The sequence below is a fragment of the Galleria mellonella genome, unplaced genomic scaffold (assembly GCF_026898425.1).
Source record: "Galleria mellonella isolate WM207_F2 unplaced genomic scaffold, CSIRO_AGI_GalMel_v1 utg515, whole genome shotgun sequence".
NCBI classification, from domain to species: domain Eukaryota; kingdom Metazoa; phylum Arthropoda; class Insecta; order Lepidoptera; family Pyralidae; genus Galleria; species Galleria mellonella.
The window spans coordinates 822,572-841,406 of record NW_026442107.1 but is presented as its reverse complement, the minus strand read 5'-3'; the positions used below and the strand labels follow the sequence as shown (position 1 = coordinate 841,406).

At 33.3% G+C, this 18,835-nt stretch overlaps 1 protein-coding gene across 2 annotated transcripts in view; it reads left to right on the top strand.

Annotated features, from left to right (window-relative positions):
* The window catches only part of LOC113522648 (nuclear hormone receptor FTZ-F1 beta), a 62,158-nt gene extending 45,096 nt beyond the window's left edge, over window positions 1-17,062 (top strand). For both annotated transcript variants that reach the window (XM_026908405.3, XM_026908406.3), the window contains exons 8-17: window positions 605-743; window positions 1,418-1,569; window positions 2,358-2,569; window positions 3,141-3,277; window positions 4,446-4,529; window positions 5,067-5,291; window positions 5,674-5,810; window positions 8,956-9,071; window positions 9,591-9,745; window positions 10,218-17,062. In XM_026908405.3, the coding sequence (XP_026764206.2) occupies window positions 605-743; window positions 1,418-1,569; window positions 2,358-2,569; window positions 3,141-3,277; window positions 4,446-4,529; window positions 5,067-5,291; window positions 5,674-5,810; window positions 8,956-9,071; window positions 9,591-9,745; window positions 10,218-10,325 (1,465 nt within the window). In that variant the 3' untranslated portion in view covers window positions 10,326-17,062. The remainder of the gene's footprint in view (window positions 1-604; window positions 744-1,417; window positions 1,570-2,357; window positions 2,570-3,140; window positions 3,278-4,445; window positions 4,530-5,066; window positions 5,292-5,673; window positions 5,811-8,955; window positions 9,072-9,590; window positions 9,746-10,217) is intronic.
* The last annotated feature ends 1,773 nt before the right edge of the window (window positions 17,063-18,835 follow it).

Genomic DNA, 18,835 nt, shown 5'->3' with positions numbered 1-18,835 from the left:
TTGGATTTCCTGGGGGACCACGAACAGGTCGACCTGACAGAGTATATGGCTATCAATGGGACTGGTAGTTTGCATTACTAACAATCCCTTCACCTTGAACGATAAGGATTAAGTTGGGTTAGTTGACCCATCATGGTGAATACAGGAAAGTTGTATATTATTAATATAATTATAACTTTCTTATATTATATTATATTATATAAACCTATGGTCCTTTACCTCTGCTTATGACGTTGGTTACAATTACAGTCGTGAGTATATTTACCTCTTACATTATATAGATAGAGCCTCGAGTCTTAAAAACGGGTTAACTTTTTGTCAGCTAATTGTCAAATTAGCTGACTCGATAATTTTTTATGTGTTCTATATACTAACGCACACAATGTATCTTGACGTTTTATTTAATAAATCAAAATGAGTATTTACGCATTAAAAAGATGCAGAAATTATAAGACTAAATAAATATAGAAGTTATAAAGGTATCACTTATTTATCACACCAAATTGTATGAAAATATTGACTTCCTTACCATGAAGTATTTGTATGGAGACACTATCTATATAATCTAAGATTTGCCTATTTATTTATTTATGTTCGCTTGCAGCGTATACAGCAGCCCATCGGCGAGTCCGCGCGCGTCGCGTCACTACACACCGTCACTGTCGCGTAACAACAGCGACGCGTCTCACTCCTCCTGTTACTCATACAGTTCTGAGTTCTCGCCCACGCATTCCCCTGTACAGGTAAAGATATACTTACCCCTCCTTATTAAAAAAAAAAAAAACATTCTACAAATTTATTTTTATCTATTACACTGTTTTGTCACTTTCTTTCAAATAGAATTTTTATCACAAAATAAAGAGACAAAACAGTTCAATAGCTAAAATAGGTTGCGTTGGTTATAAGACGTTTGACGTCTCATAAAGTTATTTTAGCTATTGAAAACTAATTAATCGATTTTAAAAATACTATCATCTATAGAAAGCTAGCCGTGTGGTCCCAGCATAGAAACACAGCCCAAGGCCACCCCTTCCTATCCTGTGGGGGTCGTAAGAGCCGACTAAGGGAGGGTGAGGGATGGGCAGCAGCGTCCCTCTTAAAACATCTCTAAAGCCTGACTGCGGTTACCAATTCGCTTGCCAAGCATGGTCAAATCCCTCAAGAGGGAGACATGTTAAGCAGTGGACAGTTAAAGGCAGATATGATAATAGAAAGCTAAATTATCGGCGAGTAACATAGGCTATATTTTGTTTAAAAAAAAAAAAAACTAAAGATTGTTATGAAAATTACAATAAATAACTCAAGCTATCAAAAATTACCTATTAAAAGTATTATAAAATACTAATTTATCTTTTTATCTATTTACCCATACAAAGCAGGGGCGGATCACTAGTTATACCATAAAATAATTACGCAGGGTCGGCATCCGCACGTGGTGTACCGTGAGGCGGCTGCGGCGGCGGCGGCAGGCCCGTTTCCTGCGTCGCCGGCGCACGATGAAGACGCCGACACCACTGAGGACCGGCTGCATCATCACCAGGGCATCAGTCGGCAGCAACTTATTAACAGGTCAGTTTTAAATTTCGTATGCAAACATACAATATGATATAAGTAATACACATGTGTTAGACACTTTGTTTTGTCTGATGCTGGTGTTTCCCTCGTATCTGAGTATTATTTATTACATCCGCTATTGTTTATTACAGTGAAAGCTCTATATAAGCAACCTCTCTATAAGCAACATTTCAAATTAATTATATTTTTTGTTCTTTCTGTCGATGGTCGAATGGTAGATAACACCATACAGTGTTAAGTTCGCCATTTACACTTTTTTATTTATTATATTGTATAATATAAGAAAGTTATAATTGTATTAATAATATAAAATTTTTCCTATATTATACTTTATTAAACTTTAGTTTAATAAATAAATAAAATAAAAAATAGAATAAAGAATGTCAGTATTCGTTCTCCTAGGTATTTAAAAGAAAATTTATCAGGGGTCTTAAAACAAAAGAAGTTAGTAAAATAATTTTTAAAATGTCGATTTTAATAATATTTCTACGGAGCCAATCTGTAACTTTACCCATCAGATAAAAAAAAATGGTTTTCCAAATCGGTGTAGAACTGACGCAGTTATAAGTTAATAAATATAAAAAAAAATAATTATTGTTTAAAATGATTTTTTTTACTTTTTATTTCACCATTAAAAACAAAAGAGTCTTTTTAAATAACTAATTAAATTTGTTTGGTTTCATAAAAAAAACCACAAACTCCTTATTTTTGAAGTCGATTGAAAACAATACCCATTGAATTTTTAGACGAGTCAGAATTCTAAAGTAAATACCGTTACACAGCCCCTGTCCGATCTGCGGGGACAAGATCAGCGGCTTCCACTACGGCATATTCTCGTGCGAGTCGTGCAAGGGTTTCTTCAAGCGGACCGTGCAGAACCGCAAGAACTACATGTGCCTCCGAGGTGGCAACTGTCCAGTCACTGTCGCCACCAGGAAGAAGTGCCCCGCCTGCAGGTTCGACAAGTGCCTCGGCTGTGGTATGAAGCTTGAAGGTAAATGTTATTTTTTATATTTACTTATTATGTCCTTACATTTAGTCGTGTAGTCCCGGCATAGAATAGGCTACTCCTTTTTTTTATGCAACTTAAAATGGCAAACACGTTGTCGGCCTAGAAGTAACCTTATGAATGAATGAATGAATTTTAATTACTAAATCCTGTAGTCTAATGACGCCTACAACACTAGGGCTGTCACGTGAAGCACGTTGCCGGCCCAAAAGTAACCTTATGAATGAATGAATGAATTTTAATTACTAAATCCTGTAGTCTAAAGACGCCTACAACACTATAGGTGTTACGTGCAGCACGTTGTCGGCCCAAAAGTAACCTTATGAATGAATGAATGAATTTTAATTACTAAATCCTGTAGTCTAATGCCGCCTACAACACTAGGGCTGTCACGTGAAGCTTGTTGCCGGTCCAGAAGTAACCATATGAATAATTGAATGAATTTTAATTACTAAATCTTTTATTTATATCAAGGTATGATATACCCTTTTTAAAAAACTCTATACTGTATTCTCTAGTGTGTACATGTGTATTTATTTATTGAATTACCGAACAGCGATCCGCGAGGACCGGACTCGAGGTGGTCGCTCGACATACCAGTGCTCGTACTCGCTGTCGGGCGCCTCGTCCACCGGCTCGCTGCTCTCTGCGCACGTACCTACCACGCTGCGGCACGCGTCCAGCCTCACTTGTGTACGTACAGTTCGCTAAATTTTCGTTCCAAGAATGATGTTTTTCTTGCACATTTTAACAGCAATGGCAAAACTGAATTGATTTTTAATAAAATTTCTATGGGATTGGTCAGAAAGTATGTCGTTTCGGATAAAAAATATCCAAATCTGTATATATTTAGAGATGGATGCAGTTATGAGGTAACAAACATAAAAAATATATTACCGCATTGAGAACCTCTACCTTTTTTTGAAGTCGGTTGAAAAGTGACATTATCAACATGGCTAATGTTTATGTAAAACCCAACCCCCTTTATTCATTAAAACATCAAACCTGTTATAGACCTATTTTAGCTATTCATATGTTATTATAATTATTCATTCTGAAAGAAAGAAGAGAGAAAGAAATATTTTTATTTAAATAAACTTAGATTTAAGCATTTTTGAGTAGTGATTTATTCTTCTTTACCGCCCATACAGAACGCAATTTCAGCCAAGAAAAACGGGCAAAAATTACTCAGTTGTTGCTTATTTCAAAAAGTTTAATTATATACATATATATAATTAATTTATGTCTATGTTAACTACTAAAGACAAGGGGGAAGGGATTATTAGTAATGCGAACTATCAATCCCATTGTTAGCAATATACCCTGTCATATTGACCTCTATGTGGTTCCCACTGGAAACCAGCATATTGAATTCCAGGTGTATTCCTCACGATGGGCTAGCTGACCTGCCTTTTCGAGGGAAAAGGGATTGTTAGTAATGAGATTTAACAACCTCATTGTTAGCAATACACCTTATCAGGTCGATCTCCACGTGATTCTCCCTGGAAACCATAGTGGTTAATTCTTGTTCAACTGATCGCTATGGGCCAACTGACTTGCCATCATCCTCGGGGTGACATCCTTCACTGGTTCCTCGTCAGCGTATACCGATAGCGCTGGCGGGGTTACCATTCCATCTTTACCTATAAAAAAAGTCCTGCCTTTTCTTGTCACCTATCATCCTTTACTGGTGGCCCGCCATCGTATACCGTTAGCGTAGGCGGGAATACCATTCCATTATCATCCATTAAAAAAAAAATACTACTAAAGATAGTGACAAAACACTTAAATAGTTAAAAAAAGTTTATAGCATGTTTTAAATTTTAACAATAAGGGGGTAAATGTATATTTTTTCTTGTAGGTAAATGGCCCAGCATCATACAGTAACAGTAGAGGGGAATCGAGTAATAGTCGACTAACGCCTGACATACCACCATTATTGCAGGTAAGATTATTTATTTATTTATTTTTAAGGAACATCAACAGTGTAAATACAGACATTAATATTAATCGATATACAGGGCTTGCATCTTGCATTTACACCAATTACAGATGTACACAACATTTTTAATAAGTATAAGGAGAGTTGATTATAGATAATCAACTCTTCTTATACGATAATGGTATAATATATTATAAACTATACGGCCCGCTAGATGGTAAACAGCTGGAGCGGTTCTGAAGCACCAATTCTTTAAACAAATTTTTTAACCTAATATTTTAATTTGATAATTTCGCGAAATTACTAAACCGTGTGGTCCTGGCAAAGAATGGACCACTACTTCTTTCCCGTGGGTGTCGTAAGAGGCGATTAAGGAGGAACTTAATGGTCGAGGGTTATAGACGACGGTTACTACTTTCCATCAGGTGGGCCGTCAGCTTGTTTACCATTCTAAGTTTCATAAAAAAAAACATGGCTTATGGCGTCCCATTGGACCACGTTCTTGTTAACAACAATATTTATCTTATGTATGTTATTCAGGAAATAATGGAGGTAGAACACCTATGGCAGTACAACGAGTCGGAATTGAATCGACTAAGCAAGTCGCCCGGCAGTCCGTCGGCCAACCCGCTGCTCGCCGCGAGCGGCATCACCGCGCAAAACTCCAGCCCCGACTTCCTCGCCGACCTGTGCAGCATCGCCGACCACCGACTCTACAAGATCGTCAAGTGGTGCAAGAGTTTACCACTATTCAAGAACATCTCCGTAAGTGTGGCCATCTAAAAATATTGTTTTACTTTTATTTATTTTATTTTTTTATACAACTTAGAATGGCAAACAAGCTGACGGCCCACCTGATGGAAAGTGGTAACCGTCGCCTATAGACATGAGCAGTACCATGGACATAACAGAGTATACTGTTTCGCCCATGATACCCCCCCCCCATGCGTTGCCATTCCTGAGGACTCAGGTGTTATTCCTCTGTACCCAGTAAATTCACGCCATATCCCACCCTTCAAACCGAAACACAGTCATGCAAACACAACTGCTTCTTAAAGTATTTTTATGGAGAAATTCTATCTATATAATCTAAGTTAAAATGTCGAAGCGAAGATTTGCTGTTTATAATGCATGTTGTGGTGTGCAGATCGACGATCAGATCTGCCTGCTGATCAACAGCTGGTGCGAGTTATTGGTACTGTCGTGCTGCTACCGCGGCGTGGGCACGCCGGGCGAGGTGCGCGTCGGCGGCGGACGCGGCATCACGTTGCCGCAGAGTGCCAAGTTTGTACATAACATGCTAATATACTTAATACAGTGGTACCTCGATATACGAGTGCCCTAATATGCAAGTGTTTTGAGATACAAGCCGCCTAACAAGCGATATTACCTCTTTCAAGAAAAGTTTAAAATCACATTTTTTTTCCTTGAGTTATAATTTTTTATTTTTCTAATCGAACTGTCAAATCTTAAAATCATTAAACTAAATTTCTAATTTAAGTACAGGGTGGCCCAAAAGTCCTTAGAAAAGTAAAATTTGAATTAAACGAAAACGGCGCGCGTGAGCGGTGCAGGGGAAGCGGGGGCAGTAACTTCGGTTTCTGGGAATTTAGTCGCGATGGAGCGTTTCACCGGAGCGGACCGTGCGTTTTGTGTGCGCGAGTTTTATCAAAACAACAATTCGGCAACCGTTGCGAGGCGTAAATTTCGAGAACACAAAGGTTTACACAACTTTGATGACACCCCAGCCCTCCAAACGATTAAGAATTGGGTTGCTAAGTTCGAGGAGACCGGTTCGACGTTAGATAAACCGCGGTTGGGTCGCCCAAGGACATCACGTACGGAACAAAACATCGACACAGTGGCACAATCTATTCGTGAAAATCCTACACAGTCAACTCGTAAGCGTTCTAGTGCATTAAACGTATCCAGGACATCGTTACAACGGATTTTGAAGAAAGATTTACTTATGCACCCTTACAAAATCCAGTTGGTGCAAGAATTAAAAGAAACTGATGCTATTCAGAGAGTGAATTATGCTAATGAAATGTTTAATCGGTTTACTTCGTTCAATAACATAATGTTCTCTGATGAGGCACACTTCCACATTAACGGACATGTTAGTAAACAAAATTGCCGCTATTGGAGCCCGATTAATCCAAAACTTACGCACCAGAAGCCCTTACATAGCCCTAAAGTTACAGTTTGGGCCGCTATGTCAGCCCATGGCATCATAGGGCCTTACTTTTTTGAGGACGGCAGAGGGCGTGCTGTTACTGTTACTTCGGAGCGATATGTGGCCATGATCGAGGAGTTTTTCACACAAAAATTGCAAAACTTTCCAGGCTTTAATGCCCGAACATGGTTTCAACAGGATGGAGCAACTTCCCACACCTTCAATACTGCTATGCCCGTTATCCGTCAACTTTTTCCAAACAAAGTTATCTCTAAGAGAGGAGACATTTCCTGGCCACCACGTAGCCCGGATCTGACTCCAATGGATTTTTTTTTGTGGGGCTACCTTAAGGCTAAAGTGTACGACTCTAACCCGCGGTCAATTAATGACCTAAAAGAAAACATCCGCAGAGAAATGGCCAGCATTTCAGCAGTGACGTGCCGCGCAGTCATCGACAATTTCAGAAGGCGTTTGCAAGAGTGCCGTGACTGTAACGGATTACATTTGGACGACGTTATTTACAAAAAATAATTCCCGTGTTTCTAGCCATATTTACAAAAAAATATTTTATTCATAGTGTAATTAGTTTTATTTTAATTAATTTTTTTCATTACTAAGGACTTATATACCCTGTAGTATATTCATTTATTTTAATATTTATTATATAATTAGGTAGCTATTATATTTATTTATACTGAATGTATTTACGTAATATTTTATTGTATATTTTAATATTTTATTTAACTGTATATTTGTTTATGTATTAATAGTTGTAGCACTTCAATTGGCCGCTAATGACATGCTTTCTCATTGTATTGGGTTGACTGGAAGAGATCTCTGTCATAGATAAGTCCACCCTTGCTCACAACATTTATAAATGCATTATTTTAAATGTAACTTACAAGTGCAATAAAGAATATATATTTTGCTTTGAAATGAGAACTAGATTTGAGATACGAGGGATCGCACACAGCATCGCTATACACAATACCAACATGCGGGGCGTATGTTGATGTCTAACAGTTTCTCCCACCTCAGATTAACACTTAAGAAAAACAACTGGGGTGGTTTTTTTAAGAGTATGGTTTAATGGCATTTCAATTAATTTCATTGGGGAAAATTGCTTTGCCATACGAGCAAAGTTAAGGAACGAATTAATCTCGTATGTCGAGGTATCACTGTATATGAATTGTTAGTAATAGTATTTAATTGAAATTAGTGCTCTAATAAGCTACAGCCGAGTTTCTCGCCAAATGTACTCAGCTGAAATCGTGTTCCGAATTAGCGGTATAATATACGTAGAAATTATCCACACCAATACAAATAAACACATGAACCTGTATGTTTGTTTGTGGTGTATGGGGATCGAAACCACAATTGAAAAGTCGAGGTTGATGTGAAACCATTACACCGCGAAACAGTAGCGGAATAAGTCCGTCATAGGTCTGAAGCAACAAAGCTGAATATGACCTCCAATTTTAAAAGTTGATGTAATTTTATAAGCTTTTTATTCAGTTCACATATGATTATATAAGTGTTTATATTTATTTACATAAAATCTTGTAAGTTAAATTTAAATTAAATAAACATACATAGAATATGGGTATGAATGAATAAAATCGAGGTGTTTGGAGGCCTTTTAGGACTAGAGGCCTGGTGTGGGACGCCCCTACCGACTTCCATTTCTTAAATGGATAACAATAGAATATTAATCCGCTCACGCTAGGTATATGCCGGTGAGGCAGTAGTGAAGAATGATAGGTGAGAATGAAAAGACAGGTTAGTTAAGCCATCGTGAAAAATGTGCCTGGAATTTGGGACATTGGATTCCAAGAGGGAACGCGGGAAGGTCGACTTGATAGGATATATTGCTAGGAATATATCCTATCAGGTCCCCCCTCCAACCTCTCGTTAGTTCGCCACTGCCACGAAGCTTATGTCGTATTTTAGTATATATATATATATATATATATATATATATATATATATATATATATATATATATATATATATATATATATATATATATATATATATATATATATATATATATATATTTTATACAACTTAGAATGGCAAACAAGCTGACGGGCCACCTGATTGAAAGTGGTAACCGTCCCCTAGACATGAGCAGTACCATAGTATTATATTCTTTCGCTCATGATATCCCCTATGCGTTGCCATTCCTGAGGATTCAGGTGTTATTCCTCTGTACTCTGTAAATTCACGCCAATTGTTAATAATTACTTGCAGATTGGGCCTCACGCCTTGTATAGAAAGAATGCTCAGTTTCACCGACCACTTGAGACGACTGCGAGTGGACCGATACGAATATGTCGCCTTGAAAGTTATCGTACTACTCACTTCAGGTAATATAACATCTATAACGTATAAAATATATATAAGTGAGCGTATTGAAAGCTCATCCAGCTGATGTAATAAATAAATAAATAATATATCACAAATAATACGAATATAAGGATAAGTCCGCCGTAGTATATTAAATCTTTTAACGTATCCAATATAAATTATGTACAATAAATATTTTACAATACAATACAATATTTTATGCAAAGATCTCGCTACTGACTCCTACAGGTCCTGTGGGCTCTTAAATGATTTTTTCTTTGTAGAGAACATGAGCGAAAATGTAATGCAATGCCGCTTGCATGCAATGCAAATGCTTAGTGAGCTGTTTTGTATAAATTTTATTAATATATTCATTATTGGACTGATATATAGATATTATAACTAAAATATATAGATATTGCTATATATTAATCAGCCTTTTCGTAAATGCTGGCAATCCTTACTTGCGGTTGTTTTAATAAAGTTAATCGTTTGTACTTAAAAAAAATCAAAAACAAAACTCCTATTAAAATTAACAGATGCGCCAGAATTACGCGAAGCGGAGAAAGTGCGAGCGTCACAGGAAAAAGCGTTGGCAGCGCTGCAGGCGTACACGGCGACACACTCGCCCGACACGCCCGCCAAGTTCGGCGAGCTGCTGCTGCGCATACCGGAGCTGCAGCGGACCTGCCAGGTGCGGATACACCTTTGTACTATATCTAGGTGAAAGAAACGAGCGTCGAATATACGAGAAAAAAAAGTTGACGGAAAAAATGGCGGGAACGGTAAACATTTAGTTTTAACTGAAGAGCTGTAGTTTGAGTGTATTTAAATATGCGATGGGATAATGCGTAATTGTTTGGTATGATTGTGGTGTGTTTTGAATATTACTTGTAGAGAAATAATCATTTTCGAGTTACGAACCTCTTGTACATACATGACGCTGGCAGAAATAGTTGTAAAAATGGCGTTCTAATGCCACTGACGATAGAGAAGAAGAAACGAACGTCACAGTTAAGTTCGCCGAGTTGCTACTACACATACCAAAGCTTTGGATCATGAAGTGTCGGGAAAAATAGCCTGTATTTCTTTTTAAATTGAACCATAATTCCGACTTTGCCACACATCAATGAGAACGCTTTTAACAGTAACTTTTTTGTTTGCAGTTTTTCATGCAAGTTGGCAAGGAGATGCTCAACCCAGCGAACAAAAACAAAGACGGCGATGGACCAAGCTTCAATCTGCTCATGGAGCTGTTGAGAGGGGATCATTGACCTTGATTCTCTTCACTCCGGGTCTCCCAGGATTTAAGATTAGTATAAACATCGTAAACATTGCTCAAGACTCAAGATAAAATCTAGTTTTTTAAACATAAACTCTATTTCGCTAATCATAGAGTCGAAAATGCTAGGACTAGACTTATGTATGACAATTAATAAACAACAAACAGATATAATAATAAGAAATTATTAAAAAAAAAATGCTCAATTTAATAACAGTAATAATCTGCCATATTTTTGTGATGTTCATATTCATCACAATTTTTATATGACCGTTTATTAGGTAACATTCAAATATCATCTACATATTCTATATTATGTTCTATACTTCATCTATGACTCGGAATTTAACCTCAATTAACCAATATATGCGAAATATTTATTATTGCCAGTTATTCGTTTCTTTCATAAACTTTTTGTTTCTATTATCTTTCTTTTACAAACTTTTCATGATTTTTTTTATCTATGTAAACTTTCTTTCTCAAACTTAATTGCATAAACTGTCATTTGTTTTTTATAAACTTTCTCCCACAAACGTTAATTTCATAAACTCTTCTTGTTTTTATTTCAATTCATTTTTAAAGGAATAATCAGAAAAGTTGATATTAGAAATAAAACATCTAGTTATATCTATGTATAAAACTTTATATATTAAAAAATTTCGGAACAATTTCAAAATAATTATATAAATTAATCTTATAGATAATAAAATCTTTTTATAAGTACTTATATTAAATGGTTCCCTTGCCTTTCCAAGTGATAACGTATTTATGGCCTTGTAATAAAAAAAAAAGACTGTACGAAAAGTCATTATCGTGGAGTTAAAAATCACATCGCTTCATTCATCATTATGATTAATATAATTGTGCCAACATAATCTGTTATACTTATTCAAAATGCATTTATTTTATGATACAATTTACATCACTAGACGTATTTTTATAAATTAATTTACAATATTATTTGTGTTTTAATATTCAATAATTAAAGGATTACTTTATATTGACATGTAGAACCATCTTCAAATTGTTTGATTTGTCAGAGGTTTGCCTTTGAAAGATAAGAGAAAAAATTAAAAAAATATGAAAATAATTCCATACAATTGAAGCACTAAACAACAAATTATAACTACAGAACAGCTATTTTTGAAATTCTTTATTTTATTTTCTTATATACTTATTTCAAAAATATTTATGTTTATTTTATAATTATAAATGTATACAATAACTCTGCAATTTCTCAGTATATCCAAGATAGGTGACGTATAACGTTATTTTAAAAATGGAATCGCTGATTTATTGAAGTTTTAACTTTACATAAGCATCTTTCTTTTTTTTTTTTCTACATAAAACGGCAATTTCATAGATAAGGTTATACCTAATAGTTCATAAAATTATTGTTAATTTATTATCATATGAGGTATTTTATTAAAAAATGCAGTATTTTATATCAAGAACTAAAATATAGTTAATAGAAACTCTTACCTTTCAAAGCTAATAAATTTCAATTAATTAATTACTATTGGACATAATGGCGTTTTAAATGTTATCATTGCAAATTTTGCGTTCCGTTTTAGGCAAAAGTTCTTTATGGCAAACCGATAAATAGTATCTAAACAATTACCACGAATTAATTAACAATTTGGTTTTAACACTACATTGCAAGCGTTATTCTTTTTTGATTTATTTTTATTATAAAAAAGTATTATCTATTAATAATGAATACTCAGCTCCTGTAAATAATGTTTAGTGCATAATCCAAAAATTTGTCAAAATATTAAAAAAAAAAAGCTCGAGTAATGAAAGCGGCTGAAGAATCACACTGGCGACTTGGTTTTGTATTACGTATTATATTTAAAAATCTTTTTTTTTTTTATTATTTGTAGAAATGCGTCTATGTGACTAATAATCGTCTATAAGCATTTAATTAACTTCCACTGCCACGCTATGCTTTTAATTTATAGTGTTTTTTGTAAGGCTCTGGGAACAATGGATAGAGTAATGAATGTGTATTATTCTGAATATTTATGGCATTGATTTTTTTATAGCAAACTCTATAGTGCTTAAAACGTTAAATGTTTAATATAATGTAGAGATATCTTGCCTTTTAAATTTTTAAATCATTAAAAAATACTCGGTAGCTTTTTATTGTGATGTTATACAGACTTTAAAATTATGTACGAACGATATGTCGGACCAATCTTGTCCGAAATGCTATCAATATGCCAATTTCATCAGTAGGATTTTTACATTAGTAAATGATTTTATTTTGTCAGTGTGTAAATGAATAGAATACTAGATCCTAATAAATAAGAGAACTTGTTTTCCGTTGTTATAAAAACTCATTTATCTATATTAGCCATTAACTATCCACTGTTAAATATAGGCCTTTTCCGCTTTAGTAGTATTATAAGAGGAACGCTACTGCCCATTCCTCGACCATTAAGTTCTCTTAGTCGCCTCTTACGACGCCCACGAGAAAGAAAGGTGTGGGGCCCTTTCTATACTGGGACCACTACGTTACGTTAAAAATTATTCATAAAAACGCTTGTCTTGACTAGTTCGATATCTGATCATAGACTAGAAATTAGTATTCGTAATTGGCATATATTAACATAGCTAATGATTATATTCATTATTTTTTAAATTATATATTAAATTAAAAAAAAATCCACCTGATCTGGGGAATTTTATTCAAATTACTTGCAACAATGAAAAATGTTATGTTTTTTTAATTACTCGGCACTATTTGACCGATCGTGCTTGTAACATTTTTTGAAATTACGCACCTAATCCAGAAATGTATTATATGGTCTACAGGTCCTACCGATGAGTTGCTAAATAATGTTGTTCGTACATAGTTTTAGAGGATCACTACGATTCTTTTAAGCGTTGGTTCAGTCTGTGATACTGAATCATATCAAGGTTAGATATACTTATTCTAAAACGTGATAACATAATCCTTAACATATTTGTATTTCACTTTTAGATAAAGAAGATATAATTCAATATCTTTGGTATCACCCTTTACCGTGCTTATACGTATGTGTGTATATATATATATAATATTTTTATTATTTATTTAACACTTAATTACACCAATATTACAGTACTTGTCGATAAGTATTGTGTAGTATAAAAGGCGGTCTTATTGCTAAGCAATCTCTTCCTTTTTTAGTAAATGCATACACACAATTATAATTTCTGTTATCTCTACACACCACAGATTATATAAATATTATAAATTTGCTATAATATAACTGAATATAACTAAACCCAACGGGCTTGCATGGTCGGGTATTTTTTGAAAGAGTTTACATATTGAATAAGTAATATTTTAACGTCCGATTTACCTCAAAATATTCACATCTTTATTCTTTATTCAGCATTATTATGTATAAAATTAATTTCTTCTTAATATTTCGTTGTAAAGCTGTATTATGCATTTAATAAATAAAATATTTTTGTACGATTTAAACCTATTCTTTGTGTAAAGTTTAAGTACTTAATTATTAGAAGACTTCCGTTCTAGAAAATGCAATGCCTCCTATTTATATATACCTAGCAATGAACAATCTCTAATACATTTATAATTCTTAATTCCGTATTACGATAGATTAATTATAACAACAATAGAGAATCAAAACGCAAATATTGCGACGGTGAGGTGGCGCCACTTGTACAACTTAAGGATTTAAATTAATATTTTTTTATAAATAATAAGTTCGAGACAAGGATCTGTCATGTAAAGCCCAGTAGATGTACGCCCGCTAAAAAAGATTCCCATTTGCATGTATATAGACAAAGAAAGACTTTAAAGTCGTAATGGCGGGAAAATAATGTTTTTATTTCTTTTTCCATTTATCACAATGGCGCCACCACCGGGATATTTTTTTTAAATCACTATCCTATGCATGTAAAAAGAAAAAAGTAATACAGGTTTATTTTAAATCGATAACAATGTCTAATTAACACATTGTTATCGATGATAATTATAATAATTTATATTTGTTTTTCACATTTTTTTTATGAAAAAGTAATATTGAAACCGCTATTAATAATGTTATACATATATGTACTTATAATATTTAAATGATGTAAATTCTATATTTTCAAATTAAATTGTACTTTAAATTTCGTTCCAATATGCTGTGAAGAAATTACATACTACAAGTATGTATTTTTTTCATACTATAAATTCTTCGTAATGTATTTCTTTTAAAGTTAAGCCTTTTATTTTGATAAAATTGAACTATATTTTAAACAGCCACATCTTAAAATAATCTAGTAAAATATTTGTAATGCGCAATTTTACTGTTATAAATATTTAATAAGTTGTCTATGGTTCAATCATTCTTTTTTTATTGAGGCAACAATAACTGTCACATCGTTAGTGTCCAGGTATATATGAGAACTCGTTACATTGTAATATTATTTATTGTAATTACATGTAATTATCTATGAAACACGGGTCCCATGACGCGGGCCTCGTTTGTAATCATTGCCATTTCGGTTAAGTTAATAACAATGTAATATTGCTAGGATTTGTGCAGCTTAGTTTAGATGTAAGTTACGCGATTCTGAAGGTATAACTTTCACATTAGTTTTACGAAAGAGTTTTGTATTTGTATTATGTTGACTTTGTGTCGTATCTTTAATTTCGTACTCACTACACCAATCCATTTCGTTTTGATGTTCAAACAAAAACAATCACTTGTTTTTTTTTCTTGTTTTTTTTTTTCAGTGTGCAATACTTAGCATAAAGTATTTTTTATATATTAAGATGTATAATTACTGTCCTCAAATGCAATTCAAAGACATGTTCTTTATGTAGACGTGATGCTACTTTATGCTACAAGTGCACTATTTTTAGCTAGCTGCTCCTAAGACAGCTACGAAAACCAGTAACTCACTGCCCATTTATATTTATAATAAGACATTGCTATAAGCAAAATCCATTTAGTTGCAATACTTACAAACGAATATTCTCGTAAAAAAAATGTATAGGTTTAGATGTTATAAATTAAGTAATGTTAAATTAGTGTAAAGTATTTTTTAGGATTACTTTGCGACGTCGAACGTTGCAAAAAATGTATTCTCTCTCATTTTAGAAATGTTGCTTTGACAGCTATTTTAAATGGGTTTAAATTAATTGCAATATTATATATTATTGTCTTATTTTTGTGATTAAAAAAATTTTATATATCGAAGTCACCTCAAAAATTCAATACAATATTTGAGAAATACATATACCATGTTGTTCATAAAAACGTGAATCTTCATTAAACCTCTTTTAATAACTTATACTGTGTTTTGTCAATTTCTATCATATTAGGTATTTGAAAGGAAAGAAAGAGATGAAATAGATTTAACGTTTTTGTGAATAAAATGGACAATATGGGCACAAGTACTTCAGTTTTGTTATATGATATAGATAATAGTCAGAGCTCATATACTTAGGGTTTTAATTGTTATTGTTTCTAAAACAAAGTGCCACGAAGAAATTATTTTCATTCTTACAAAGAAATTTTGTCAATTTATATTTTTTTAGACGATCTAATCAGATAAGTAATATAAAGTTTGAAAGGTTCGGAAGCCTTTTGAATTTGCCATAATTATGTATATAACTAATGCGATTTGCAACTGTCATCTCGTATTGTGTAATTGGCGGATCGCGGATCAGGAAAAGGGACGAGAACACGATAGTCAAAGTATGGAGGGTAGAGATAAGGAGAACCTTTTCTGTCTATGAAAAAGTGTACGTCATAAGGGGTTAAATTAGGATGGCGCTACTGTAGCAAATGAATAAATTTTAAAGGAAGTAAGCAAAGAAAGTCATACTTCCGCTTTTCAATAAAAACAAACAATATTACTATATATAATTAATGTTACGTTAAATATCATTGTTAAACTTTTGTGTATTAAATATAAAATAAAGTTAATAAATTTCTAAACTCGCCGTACTTCACACCATGAGCGAAATTCATTTCATACTCTCTTGCTACACTAGCGCCATACTGAGGGATTTAGAACTATTATTTACAGCTTACAGCTGGAACTTGTGCTACTGTCTCAGTATGAGATAGTTCTCCTTACCTCTGCCCTCCATAAGTTTATTTATGTATTTTTATTTTTTCATTTTTATTTATTCATATTTGTATTTATTTATTTAAAAGTAACAACAACTGTTAAGCTGCGAGTTCGTGCCTATTCACCTTATTATAATGCGAATGTGTGAGTGAGATTCATAAATTATGCGGCAGGCTTTGTCACGCGTCCTTTTTTCACCGTATCCCGATTGTAATTATTATACCTAATTGGAAATATAATAAGAGATTTTATAGTAATTCAATTATTTCACATTCGCAAAAATTGCCTCTAAGTAATAATAAATTATTGTATAATCGACGGCTTAAGTGACATTCATAGTGTATAAAACTCTTTACTGAACTGATAAATTTAAGGTAGTCGATGTAAGAATATTTTTGTATTCAGTAAAGCAGTAGGTAGGTATGTATGTAGCGTTAAAGTATGGGGATGCTTGAAGGTCCGAGTAATTTTTATATTAAAAATTATAAGGATTGTAAGAATGCGTATTACGTCCAATATTTTATATTTTCACTTTTGTTTATAAATAAGTATTATAGTGATATTGTATTCTTTATTTTGTAGAATTATAGAAAGATTTTTTTTTATATATATAGAGAAGAATAAATGATTTTTTGGATTAAATACATTGTTTTCAGTAATTTCCATACCTATCTTAACTACATACTTTATTTTACATCTCAAATCCTTTAGTGGCCTGCACCACAGAGCAAATAATCACGCTTACACTACAGGTCATTAAAAAAAAAAAACAAAAAAAGAAACTAGAAAAACTTAGAATAAGTAGGTATAACAAGTTGGCTGGCTAGCGTAGCGATGGTAAACTTTATTTTTATTGGGAGAGACATTTTTATTTATTTATAATGGCACAGCCAGCCGTTATAATCATCTCTAGCATCGTGATATTAAGGGGTTTAAACAATAAAGTAAATTTTTGTTTGTTTACATTATTATCAAACTATAGTACGGAATCTTAGATTAATAAATATTCAATAGATAGATAACAATGAAATTTATCTTTCATACGGAACACTCATTGTGTAATTGAAGTATTTGCACTTGACCTAATATTTTGATTTATATCACAATTTAGGTATTACGGTATGATTAGATTAAATTTATCTAGCTTTGATTGATAATAACAGTGATTAATTTTATACCTCGTCTAATTTATATTTAAATAGGAAAAATGTTGGACAAGCGCAATTAGACGAATTCGCTGAAAGTTCCGTATGTTTAAAAGTTATAAAAAAAAAAGTAATTTTATCTGAAAATCTGCTACTGTTAATTTTTACGTCAATATTTTTACCCAACTGCTGAAGAAAAAAGAGTTAATGTTTTTTGTGTGTTAGGATTTCTAGCATATTTGTTTGTTGCCTTTTGGCTTCTTAACGGCTCGACCAATTCTCACGAAATTAGGCATATAAGTGTTACGCCAAATGGATGGAGTAAAACATTGGATTGTTACGCGAACGAAAACACTGACTAGACTATTTTTTAAACTTTTATCACATAATATTAGTAGGTTTACTTTTTTCTCTGATTGCAATCAATCGGTCTTTTTAAAAAGTTTCATTTTATTCTGAGGAATCGCTCGGATTAATACCTGCTGCTGATTTTTACCACTGTACAACCACCACAAACAAAAGTACCATCCCAACCATCTGGATGAGTGGCGGTCCTTCACCGTGCGATTTATAAGGCACTTTCTTCCATGCACAGCCATGCTTTGGAATCAACTTCCAGCAGCACCATTTCCGAACTGATACGACATCAATACAATGCAATACGACATGGGCGGCAGTAGTCATTTACCGTCAGATGAGTCACGTGCTCGTTTGTCCTCTATGTTATATATTTTTTTGCACAGCTCAACTATACTTTTTTAAATCGTCGCTGTGTAACAATTTCATTTCATACATATTTAATGCTTTCTTTAAAACATTAATAAAAATTTAAAAAAATTGTACATTATTTTTTTTAATGCATATAATGTAGACTGTTATCAACAACACAGTAACTAACCTAAAATAAAAAAAAAAAATGGTTTTTAAGAGACGAAAGTTAACACGATTATTCAGGTAAACTGATAATTTACTTGAGGCATCTCGACATTAATTCCTATCTCTTAAAATCCACAAACCAAAATAACGCGGAAATGTAAAAGTTAATAAAAATGCCTGGATACACCATCAAGTATTACAGGCGTGAGCATATTTAATTATTCATTTACCCTCCAATTAGCAAGTAAATATGTATCTTAAATTAATAAATTACTTAATAATTTACGCAAATTACACGGGGCAATTGCGATGAGGTTGGTGCCATTGTGGTTTTTTTTAATGGGTGAAAATGAATTGGTAATCCCGCCCGCGCTATTGGTATACACCGACGAGA